Below are 12,761 nucleotides of genomic sequence, written 5' to 3' on the forward strand. Positions count from 1 at the left end.
GCCCCTGCAGCAGCCCCTCCCTTCCAAAGGCGATGCTGGGCAAACAGAGCCAGGCCTCGCCCTCTCCTCCCGCAGCGAGGAGCCCTGCGGGGACAGGACAGCGCTGGGGCTCGGGGACATCGCAGGAGAGGTGTTCCACTTCAGACGGGCGCAGAGCCATGTGTATATAAAGCCTGGGGCAGCAGACCGGCAGGGTTGTTTAGCACAACCACACCTCGGCTCACTTGGCTGCACGGCCAGGCACTGCCGGAGCGCCGGCAGCTGAACCCGAAGTACCCAAGTGTGGGAGCGATCTGCCGATGGGCCCCCGCCTGCTGCTGGTTCTGGCGCTGCTTCAGGCAGGTGAGTACCACCCCTCGGTCCCTCTGCCCTGCCATGCCTCCCCCTGCCCGGGGACAGCCTCTCCCTGTGCCATCAGCTTTGTGGGCTTCGTGCCAGGACCTCCGTGTGATGTGGTCAAGTGAGGGGAAAAAAATGTCACTAGACAATCCTCAACTTTGCAGTGAGGGACGGTGTAAGTGAGCTGCCTGTCGGCCTCACTTCCCAGCCCCAACTATGGTTTACATAACCTGTATAAACACAGGTCTTCTTTCTTAATAGTTTTCTGCTACAGAGTTGTTAGTGTCCATGTTCCATTGAAATACCTTCTTTTTATACCAGTGTCCATGGAGCAGTTTTCAACACATCTGAATTTAAAATAATTTTAAAAAATTCTGTTTATAAAAGCCATAAATGGCCGCTAACATAAAGCCCCTACAGACAAAGGCAACAAAACACTAAACTGGCACATCTGAGGTTTTACCTGCAGTAGAGTTGTAAAAGAAAAAAACAACCTCCTGCCTTCATTTACAGCAAAGGCTGCCAGTTTAAGCAGGAAATAGTGCTAAGTTGTCAGATTCACCTCTGCTCGCCTCTCTGAAGGTATGTTCTTCTCTAAGGTCCATTAGTAGTTTAACTAGTGATTGGACATGCTGATAACGGGACATTTGGCTAGGAGCAGACTGCTGTGGAGACTCAGACTTTTTCAAGGCTTTCCTGGCTGTGTTGGCTCGGCTGCCTAGCATAGAGAAAGTAATTTCAGTTCTTGGTCAAGTTATTAGCTGTGCACCTGAATATTAAAAATGTACTTGCTAGGGCTGACCTCTCAGTTGCAGCAGCGCACTGCTGGCTCAAAACCCAGACAGCTTTCAAAGAACAGGAACATCAGAGGCTGCCTGGATGCCTCTTACAGAACACACAGCCCTAAGCACACTAATTGAGTCTTTTGGACTCAATTTCCTTCAGGGTGTTCTCTCCACTTTCATAGCAACGCTGCACTGTAATTACAGTTCCTTGATCTCCAGAGATATCCCCGAAAGAAGAATGGCCTTTCTTCTTCTGAGTGAGGTACAGTTACCTTACAGCAGCCTCAACTATTTTCAGCCAGTGGCCAACAGGCCAAGCCCAGCAGTCCTAAGAGGCCAGTGAAAGACAGCTAAAAAAGAATTCAAGCCATTTGTCAGAAGGCCGGGATTCCTACAAAGAAGTTTTTGTCTCCACTGGAATATTTTCAGGGTCAGCAAACTGCAACAGGTTGAAAAATCATGATTTATACCCCCAAATCCAAACCAGCTCACTACTTGTGATTTCCCCTGAGAGCTAAGCCCCCTTCAAACTCTGGAGCCTTGCTGTTTAGACAAGGAAAATAAGTGGTCTCTTTAGTTCTCAATAAAACCCATCCAATGTGTTTTTAGCACGAAACCTGAACACTCAAGTAGTGTTTAGCTGAGCAGGCGCTTACTTTTTCAGGAATGTGCATTTAATCCCTGAGGAATGCCCCAGGAAGCAGACTGAGGCTATGCTGGACAGCCTGAGGTGTGGATCCCTGCGGTGAAAATGGTGGAATTTTCACCCCAGGGATCCACACCTCTCCTACTGGAGGGGTCGAGCTGGGAGAGGGAGCAAAGCCCTGCCTTGTCCTTCATGGGGAGAGACTCTCCTTGTCTTCACTAGCATTTGGATTGGCTAGGAGGGCAAGCTAGCCCAGGAGATGCGGGAAGAGGCCCAAGCAGGGGGATTAGAGGCTAGGTTTTAAAAGGAAAGCAACTGTTTTAATAATAGTATTGAGTCCTTGGGTGGTTTAGAGGATTAATTAGCCCGTGTTTGCACAACACTTTGAGGAGGTCAAGCGTGCTGCAATAGCCAGGGGCATGTGGCAAAGCAATTTCAGTGACCAGTTCCCAGCTCCCAGAAGTCACCTTCCTCTCCATCCAAGCATGCTGGAAAGCCCCTGTTTGATTTTGGAGTGGCTATGCATGGGTGGGATGAGCAGATGGGCCAGGCTTTCAGGCTGAGGATTTTGATCCTACTGATAGAGCAGTGCAAAGTGCATTTGGTCCTTCACAGTAAATCCAGGCATGAAATACTCCTGTTTGTCAACACAATAAGCTGCAACGTTTGCAACTGAGCATCACAGTGGTTTGAGTGTTAGGGGCAGGGTACTCTTGGTTTCCATTACAGTTACTGCAAGAATGAGCCTGTGGCTTCTAAAACAGTTCCAAATTTACATGCGAAATCATGAGACTGTTTGAAAGACTTGTAACTCAAAAATCTCCAGACTGGTTTGGGTGGCCATCCGCACACTCCAGCTGACACAGAGCTCCTTTCTCCTTTTTTCCCCAAATTAGTGCAGCCCACCTGTTATGACTTAGGTGGAACATAATAAGGGAAGCGGATTCAAGTGTTGCTAGCACTTTCAGAGTCTCAAGAGAAAGCGGTTGTACGCACATCTTGGCTAATGGAGGCACTTAGTCCTTGAGAAAGTATGTACTCTGCAGGCTTAGGGGGGTGTAGCTGTCCCTCTATGCAGATTAATAGGACTATCAGTATGTTTTGCCACCTGGAAAAGGGGTTAAAAGATCCTGAATAATAGGGAAACTTGGATAATGTAAGAAATCTTGAGCAACATAGAAACTTCATTTCTTTCCACAGAGTCCTGTTTAGGTCTGGTGGCCTGTCTGTACTCTGCTGCTTCATGTCCCAGTCAGGACCATTGCATAGCTGGAAAACTGTCCCAGGTTTGGGAGCTCTGGGGTGCAGTGAAGCCCAGGTGGCCCTCCATGGTGCTGGCACAGACCCTGCAAAGTTCAACAGCTTGGGCTCTGTGATGAGCATGATCACGCACACTGCTCCTGGGTGCAACACAACTGCAATCGCACACTAGTGCACCAGAACTAGTAAGTCCTGCTTGAACTGAGCTCCTGTGGAAGAAATAGCATGCTTGGGCATTTCTGCATCCGCCTTTTGATTATCCCAGACACAGGCAAAGCTCCCTGCAAGAGCACCTTTGGCCAGCTGAATGTCATGACTAGTTAGATTGTCAGGGCTGCACCCAACCAACCAGTCAAAATCAAAACCATCTCCCTTTAAGGACTGTAGGAAAATCAGTAGCAGGCATGTTTAATCCTTGTGTGTAACCATGTCTTGTCTTTGCAGTTTGGAAAGGTGCTCTGGGAAAGTCCCATTCACTGCACACTCGAGGAATCATTGAACTGGCTGGAGCCATAACGTGTGGCACGGGACGGTCTCCCTTGGCATATATTGGCTATGGGTGCTACTGTGGACTAGGAGGACGAGGCTGGCCTAAAGATAAAACAGACTGGTAAGAGAAACCTCAGCTATGTGTCCAGAAGCAGTGCAGATCTCCCTATTTTTCTCAGTTTGTACTACTGTGACTCCACTGACTCATTTGCTGCCTTGTGGGCAAGGAATTTAGTATATATGAACATACTGGGGATTTGGGAGTGATGACCCATGTATCACTTGGGATTTGAATGAGGGCTTAACCTCCTTCTGGATGACACCAAAGCTCTTAGGACCTTGTAATATGTGGGGAAGAGGGCAAAGGAGAAACCAGGATGTAATTTTTTGAAATTGCTGTTTTGTTTTTTCATAGAGAGCACACCCTGCCTGACAAAAGGAGTGTAATCCAAGGTATTTGGAGGGTTATTTCACCTAGGTCCTTAAAATGAAAGTGATGGAAATATCACTGTTTATCCTCTTGAAGAAATCTGTATAGTTGTAAGGAGTAATCAAACCTGTGGCCTTCATTGGCTGTTAGTTCCCACTGAATCAAGGCAGAACAATAAGGGAGAGCATGATGTTATCTCCCCTTTTCTTTGTTAGTGTGGAAGATGTTGGGCTTGTAATTCCCAACAAGTGTTGGAGGTGTTGCATGCAATCAAAGTCTTCTTTCCTGTACTGTGCAATGAGCATAAAGAGAGTAAAGGAGAGTAAAGCTGAGGATAGTAGACTCTTGTTGCTCTGAGCCTGGTATTTGCAATCTTTCCAGGTTTGAAATATCAAAGTCAAAGCAAAGTCTATCTACAGTCAATAGACCAGGTGCTACTAGTAAGCAAGCTCTGCTTTTAGCAGGGGTGAAGGCAGTCTGCAGCTTACTGGGAAGGAAACTGAGCTTTCTAGAATACCTTGCTGCTGGAGACATTGCAGGTTGCTACAAAACCAGATTTTGCTGAATTAAAATGACAGAAAAAAGGGGCGGGGGGGAGTGAAGGAAGAAAAAATGTCAAAGTTAAAGATCTCTGTGGGCATCAACAAGAAGTTGTCTGTCCCTTAAGATTAATGGGGCTGTCTTCATTAATGCAGCGAGATGTTTCACTCCCAAAGCCCTCTCATCATGTCCCTTTATTTGTCTGTGAAATATTTCATCTATGAAACAGTCAATATGGGCCTCACAAATGATGAGTAACTGCAGTAATATCTCTTGGCCTGCTTATCACAGTGCATATCTACAGCAGTGTATGTAGAGTGTTTAATTATTTTTGTTATCCTTTAACAAATTTTACAATAAAGCCTTGAAAGTAAAACATGACTTCACTAATTTGGAGCACTGCTTTTATTGAAGGGCTGAGCAGAGTGACTTAAAAGGTGTTTTCCATAGAGGGCCGAATGACATTCAAATTTACGTGACCCTGGGAGGTGCAATTAGTCATCACTCCTGAAAAAGAGAGAGTAAAATATGGCCACGTGTTCACCAGCCAGTGTTTCTGCTGTTGTTAAAATTGCACGGATTATTTTAGGATTTTATCCTAAAGGCAGAAAATGAGGCTTTGCAAGTGGAAACGCCTCAAAATATCAGATAGCTTGTAAAAGGGAAGCTTGATCCTCTAAGTACATTTATTATTATTCCTTAGCTGCAATGCTTGGCTGCTGTAGAAAAAATTAAAATTTTTATTTAGGTTCTTAGCTAGGAAGAATCAGCAATGCCACACTAGATTTAGGCCTAAAAAATTCCATTTTCTGTTTGCTAGAGAAATATTGATACCTGTTACTAACAACTACTGCAGTGATTAGTGTGGTTGAGTACCCCACACCTGTCTAAGTGACCACATTATTTTCCCTATTTGCCATTCTAAAAAAAAGAAAGAGTGGCAAAACTACTGGCTGTGAGCAACAAATACTGTTTGAGAATTATCACCTCCTTGACCTTCTAGGTTTGTTACAGAGAACCTTACAAAAGGAGTAATTTTCTTGTGTGTAATTCAGTCAATCTGTCTAGACAGGGCTAGAGTGCTTCTAAGCACCTCTCTTTTAGGTGAAAAAGAAAAAAAAGCCATTGAGTGGGTAATCCTTTTATAAGGTTTATTCCACATACTGACTTTGATGTGGTGTCACAAATTACCTTTTCCTTTTTGTTCCACTCTCACAGTTCCATCACTTCAAGGCATAATGACATTTCTTCCACATAGAGTCAATCGATTTGTTTCTCCTTCTCCTTTCTGTTCCCCTAGATTGCTGCAGCACCTGTGTTGTAAAGTAGGACCCAAGGGTGCTCAGCACTTCCCTGAAAACACCATGAAAGGCAGGGTGCATCTATAACTCATCTAAGTTACAGGATCGTTGAGACTGGGAAAGATCTCTAAGATCATTGCAGCCAGCTGTTAAATCCTGGCCAACTCGTAGGGAAGAGTAAGATTTCTCCTCTGTTGCAAGGTTGAAGCAAAAGGAAAAGACACACAACAGTGAGGGTGCTGTTGATGTGACAAACACAACGTGACAAATTCTTACCTTATTGGCATTTGCTCAACAGCAGGGGTCCGGCCAGCTGATCCCTGCGGACCAGCCGGACCTGTCTGTAGCCATTAGGGCTGTCTCGTAGCCCAGCCAGTGACAAGCAGGTTGTTGACTACCCAGGTGACACAGCTGTGTTTGTTTGCCATCGCTGATGATCGGTGGTCAGCCATGGTGTTGGCTGCCTCTGTTTGTGTTGGAGTAACCGAATGTTAGCAGGTCATTAAAAGCTTAGCATCACTCTGACCCAGGTGCAGCAAAGGGCATTTCCAGACAGGAGGAGACCATCTGAAAGTGGTAAAGGACAACAATAGCATTCCTTAGTCTTCATTCCTTGACAGTTCTTTCAGATGTTTGTAAAATAGAAGCCAAAAGTCTTCTTGCTTTGTGTTGGAGTAAGTTACCTGTCACCCTGCTGCCGCTGTGGGGATCATCAGGAGGAACTGCTGTAAGGGGAAGGAGAATTGTGCCCTAAATCCTGTGGTTTTGCAGAGTTTATGCATCTTCCCCTGGTTTTGCCAAGCTCCTACATAAGGAGCGAGTTCTCACAGCTAACTAGAACACCATTTGTTTGTACAAATTCAGTGCTCATTTGCTTGTCCTTGCCTGACTAACAGAACGTCTTTTGCCTCCTACAGTATCTGTCCTCACTTCTCCTACCTCTCTTTCTCTTTGTTCCCTCTGGCTCTTTATAAAGAGCCATTTGTTTCCCTTGGCACAAAGCCCCAACACCTCCCTTTGCTCACATTGCTGCTTTTCCCCATACTCCCCCATCACTGACACCAACTTTACCAATTTGGCTACTGACTCACTCCCTCACAAACTTTGGTTTCTATAGCTGGCACTCCCCTCCACCACAGCCTCCAGTGCCCAGTGTCCCATATATGAGACACTAGTGATGGGCCTGCTCTGCTACCTATCATTCCTCTCAGGATGGATTAGGCTTTGCTGCAGCTTCAGGGTTTTTATGTAAAATCAGTCTGTCTCAATTTTTCCCAGTTAGTAGAGTCGTTTCTCTGTACAGTTCTTGCAGGGATGTCTTCTGGAGATACAGGAGATCACTGCTCTCTGGCTCCAGCCTCTGACCTTGCATCCTTGCTGAAACAACCTTTGTTATTCAGCAGAGAACATCTCTAAGGGCTGAATCTTTTCTTGGTGGAATTTGAATCCCTAAATTACAAAAATAAAATTCAAGTGAGGTCAAGTTTTCCATAAATTCAGAAGTAATTGACAGTGAGAATGATCTCACTGACTAGTCCACAGGACAGATGTCACCAGCTGAGCTATTCATCCGCATTCCCTCTATGGTCAGTGAAACACAACTGCACTTTTCAAATCTCATGCTTTTCACCCTGTGTTAGATCTCTGCAGCATGAAAATGTGAACTGTGGTGCAGATATGCATAGAGGGAAGATAGGTGAATGCCTTAGATGTAGATGGTTTTTAAGGTTCTTCAGTTAAGTCATATGAATTTCACCATTGAGACTGATTAATTTGTAGCCTGCCCTCAGAACCTTTAAGGGCCAAGGAGCACATGGCAGGTGAACTGAAAAGACTAAGCTTCTTGGTGATACTGAGGAAGGCAAAAAACACCCCAGTTCCAAGTTTTGGGATGGGTCTAAGCCTAAGCCAGTGAGCCACAATAGCACAACTTATAGGAACACTTCTGCCCCTTTTCAGCCAGATTACCATGTTTTGAGCACACATGCTTTCATGAGGCCAAAAGCTCAGAAGAAGAAGTGCAGTTGTCATGGGAGCAAATATGGCATTAATGAACTCCTGAGACAAGTGAGCTTTCCCAAAGATGCCAGAATACTTGCATCATTAACTGATGATTAACTGACAGGCGGGGGTGAACATTGCTGTCATGAGCTGTGCATGAGCAAAGCGCCCTGGAGTCTGTGCCAACAGGCAGGATGCAGGAGGACACCAGTACTCTCTCTTTTTATGTCTCCCAGGTGCTGCCACAGGCATGACTGCTGCTATGACACAGCAGAGAAGGAAGGCTGCAACCCCAAGGTGCAGCGCTACCAGTGGGCGTGTGAGCAGAACACTGTACGGTGCGGTAAGGAAAGGCTGGCTCCTGCTGTGTGGGTTTCCCTCCCTCCCTCCTCTGCAGGCAGCAGGCTGACCAAAGAGCTTTGGGGGCCCCAGAGGCAAGTTTGTGTTTGCCAAGCTGGTTTCAAAGCTGCTTTAGGCAATGTCTGTTCTCTTCCAAGCTCCCTGCCCATTCTTGCCAGGAGCTGGGAGGAAGGCTGGATTCCCAGCACAACCCATTCCAGGTAACCTGAGATCCACATAGGCTGAAGAGCAGGACTGGGGGCCATGGAGCCCCCAAGCCATCTCAGTTTGGCAGGGATGCAGATAACTCTTTGGAGACTTTCTGCTCACTGGCATTAAGCGTGCCTCTTCCTACAGCTGTGGGTCTTCAGGGGTGCTCTTTCCATTGCAGTTCTGGCCCTCCCTCCAGCAGGACTGTCCACTTTTTTACTACCCTTAAGCACTGCTAGAGAAGAGCCAGGCTACTTAGCATGGCTGCAAGACAGGTTAAATAGGATGCCAGCCTGCACCTCTGCCCTGTGTGGGGCTCCAGCCTGAAGTTTTGGGGTTCCAGTAGGGATTTGGAACCATGCAGAATCAAATGCTCTCGAGTGCTTCAGGCAGCCAGCAAGTGTGGGCTGTGCTCAGCTCTACAGCTGGTACCCAGTCAAGGTTTGAATTGCACAGTCACAGCCCGTCAGTGTCTCACACATTTTGTTTTGACATACACCAGATGACTTGAGTCTTAGAATTTGTCACTTGTGTTTCTAAGTCTTCAGAAAGCTCCTGGTAGTAAAATCCATTGTAGAAGACTTTGAAAGTTTGAAAAGAAATTGTGAGAGTAAAACTTATCCCCATAATCATCAAAGTTACTTGCTAGAACATTAAAAGACTATTTCTCCCTTATCAGAAAACCATATTTTACTGGTGCAATCCTCAGCCTCACCAGCAGCTGAAGATCTGCCAGCAGATAGGGGATGGGACACAGCACATCTGCAGTTGTTCTTTTCCAAATTCCAGAACAATCTAGTAAATACAAAGTCCCAGGCAAAGAAATGTCTTGCTTTAATGTACAACTGCTCTCCCTCCTGCCATGTTTCCATAGCTGACTGATATTTTCTGCTAGTCATTTTACAGGGGAAAATTCCTGTTTCTTTTTGCTGTGAAGGAACAATCCAAGTTGCAGATATGAGATATATAATTCAGTCCATGGGAGTGGACACAGGAGTGCAGCAGGCTGCAGTTGCTCTGACTTGGCCAACAAGTTAAACAACTTGGCCAATAAGTTAAACAAATTTCATTAATTCCTTAACTGATGTCCAGGCAAGACCTGATGCATCCATCAACTGTTCTCCTCAAGCCTTCAGCAGGCTACACTCCCTCTGATAACCCCTGTGAGGAGGAACAATAGAAATGTGTTTTGAAAGCAAATTTCCTACCCCAGGCTACAGCACGGCAGGTCTTATTAGGATGTGAACGTATAATGTCTGATCCCATTCAAACAAAAGAGATGAAGAATTAAATTTCCAGGCATGCTTGCTGAGCTCAGGGTAATGATGTCCAGAAGTGTTAGAAGCAGAACTGTTTGCACTGTCATTTCAATGCAACAGGAATTAGATGCCTGCTGCCTGACACTGTACCATATATACAGACATTTTCATGTAAAATAAACTCATTTTACTTGGTATTTCTCCTCTTTTTGCTACTATTAGGTAGTTTTGTTTATGGAATGAAAAAAACTGGCAAAACCATATTCTTCAGTCCAGATATGCCATCACCTGTAGGCAAATTCCATTCAATAGATATCTGGAATATAGAAAAGGCTGTTAGTTGTGGGGTCTAGTCAAAAAAACCCCATTCCTCTTGAATGAATGTTGCAAAGCCAGACTTTTGTACTCACATTTGATGAACAGTTGCTGGCTCAGCACAGGAAGAGCTCAAGGAGCAGAGGGGCAAGGAGAATATCAGGCAAGACTGGTAGCTAAGAGAAGAGTGACCTTAAGTCCTCATTGACCCTTAAAACACTTTTAGCAGTAAATATGTGATTATTCCGAACGGCTTAGGAAACTAGGACTTTTCTCGATTTTTCAGATACAGGGTTGATCCATCAAAGTCCAGTGAAATCTGAAAAAATTCCTATACTCATTCCAGTTGAATGAGTGAAGCCCGATTGAAGTGAAGCCCATGTGCACTGGCACATTATACTTTGCCTAGTGCAGGGTTTTATGGCTGTTGGATAACCCATGGTAGCAGCCTCAAAGAAGCAAGGCACTGTGCTTTAAAATAATATTAACCCAACAACTGCATTTAAACCACCTATAGGTGGGATGAGGTTCATTAACCTCAATCATTTGCAATGTAGCCTTCTAAGCTAGTGCCTTTGATGTTATTTATGGTCATGCAGTCATATATTTGCATTCTGTATAGTTCCATGTATGACTCTGATCACTTTGTTAGCTGCTAGCTCATAAAAATCAGGTACCTGGCCCTGCTGCAAAGCTCCTTGGCTCCTCTGCTGTGATCAGAGAGAGATAGCAGCAACTGATACAGCAAGAGTGAAGGACGCCTGGTGTGTGCTCTGATGCCCTCAGGTTTCTGAACAACTCTCTGGGAGGCTCCTTCTTTCAAAGTAGTGTGGGTTTTTTTTGAAATCAGTCTGTTTTGCAGAGGGAGGAGTTAGAAAGGAAATTCACCGACTGAGGAGCAGTGGAATATTTTTACCTCAGGCTAAGATTAAATAATTTTCCTTTTCAGCTTTGACTACTGAATTAAACCCTCATAGTTCACACAGTTCTAGAAGCCGGGAGTGCTCTGTGCTGAGCAGATATTTTTATAAGCATTGCCAATCTACATTTAGCTGCTAATTTCTGATGCTCTTTGTCACAGTCAAGGTCAGACCTGTTGACAGAGAGGGCAGGGGAGGGTCAAATCCACTCACAACACTCAAATCCACTCACAACGTTGATCCTGCTGCCACAGCCTTTGATCCCTAAGGGCTGCTTGTTTAGGGGATTTTTCCTCCTAAAACTGTTACTTGCCTTTGATTCAGAATCTCTAAACCTCAGCTCACATTTTCTTTTGCAGATAACCTGACAGACCGATGTGAAAAAATGGTGTGCCTGTGTGACCAAGAAGCAGCCAAGTGCTGGGGAGCAGCCCCATACAATCCTCACTTCATCCTCTGGCCAGACTTTTTATGCGGACAGACTCATCCCACCTGCCATGTCAGATATGGAGGGCCAGAATAGTATTTTTAGGACCTTTCTTCGCACAATTTGAACTTGAAGGTGGTGGAATAAAATTTTTCCTCATTTTCCAGATCTAACAATGGTGTGAGAGAATTTCTATCAGTCCCAGATTTATGGGGAGGAGAGACAGACCAGAAAGGTGTGGAGGTGGAGTTTCCCTCTCTGTGAGAGAGCACTTGGAATGTATTGAGCTCTGCCTTTGGGTGGACAACAAACAAGTCAGGATCTCATGGGTTACGAAAAAAGGGCAGACTAATAGAGGTAACACTGTTGTGGGTGTTTGCTAAAGGCCACCTGAGCAGGTGAAAGTGCATGAGGTCTTCTACAGACAACTTGAAGCAGCCTCACAGTCACAGGCCCTGGTTCTGGTGGGAGACTTTAACTACCCTGACATCCGCTGGAGAAACAACAGGTGACAAAAGTGATTAGGGTCTGGAATATCTCTCTTATGAGGAAAGGCTGAGAGAGCTGGATCTGTTCAGAGAAGAGATGACTGAGAGGGGACCTCATCAGTGTCGACGAATAACTGAAGGGAGGGGGTCAGGCTCTGCTCAGTGGTGCCAAGCAATGGAACAAGAAGGCATTAAGTAGAAACTGATGCACAAGGAGCTCCACCTAAACAGGAGGAAGAGCTTCTTTTCTGTGCAGGTGACCAAGCACTGGAACAGGTTGCTCAGAGAGGTTGTAGAGTCTCCCTCACTGGAGATATTCCAGACCTGTCTGGACACAATCCTGTGCCACATGCTCTGGAATGACCCTGCTTGAGCAGTGATGTTGGACCAGATGATCCACTGTGCCCCTTCCAACCTTACCCAGCCTGTGATTCTGACAGGTAACTTATATGATGAAGCAAAGGGAAGATCCTGCTCTGATCCTGCTCTCAAGATCTGCTTTTGCAGAAACAGAGGGTTTGGTCTGTGGTGCAGTGAGAACACATCTCCTGTCACAAAATAGCACTTTTTTGTTTGTTTGTTTGTTTGTTTGTTTGTTTTTTATTTTGTTTTGTTTTTTTTTATCATAGACTCATATGGTCTCATATGGTAGTTTGGGTTCGAAGGAGCCTTTAAAGATTGTTTAGTTTCAATCCCTGTGCAATGAGCAGGGACACCTTTAACCAGACCAGGTTGCTTAGAACCCAGTTGTCTTATCCCTCATGCTCCAGCACCACAGCACCGGAGACACTTGTGAGCTGTGTTCAAGGGTAAGCAGAGTTACGCTGGGCTATTGAAGTTGCAAGGTCAGCAAGGATTTCTGACTTCTGCTTACTAGAGGCATACCCACACTTTGCAAAAGAATATACTCACTGCTCCCCAGACTTCAGGGCTCTCTGGTACATGTAGAAGGTGGTCTCCCATAGTAGCAGCGGCGGACCCAACGCAGGAATACTGTGCATTGACTCCATGA

General features: G+C 45.5%; 1 protein-coding gene across 1 annotated transcript; it reads left to right on the plus strand.

Moving 5' to 3' along the window:
* The first annotated feature begins 104 nt into the window (after window positions 1-104).
* Window positions 105-11,437, plus strand: LOC132323121 (phospholipase A2-like). The gene is made up of 4 exons (XM_059837998.1): window positions 105-342; window positions 3,475-3,640; window positions 8,028-8,134; window positions 11,194-11,437. The coding sequence occupies exons 1-4, from the start codon at window positions 300-302 to the stop codon at window positions 11,355-11,357; spliced, it is 480 nt and encodes a 159-aa protein (XP_059693981.1). The 5' UTR covers window positions 105-299; the 3' UTR covers window positions 11,358-11,437.
* The last annotated feature ends 1,324 nt before the right edge of the window (window positions 11,438-12,761 follow it).

The sequence above is a fragment of the Haemorhous mexicanus genome, chromosome 2, assembly GCF_027477595.1.
Source record: "Haemorhous mexicanus isolate bHaeMex1 chromosome 2, bHaeMex1.pri, whole genome shotgun sequence".
Classification (NCBI taxonomy): domain Eukaryota; kingdom Metazoa; phylum Chordata; class Aves; order Passeriformes; family Fringillidae; genus Haemorhous; species Haemorhous mexicanus.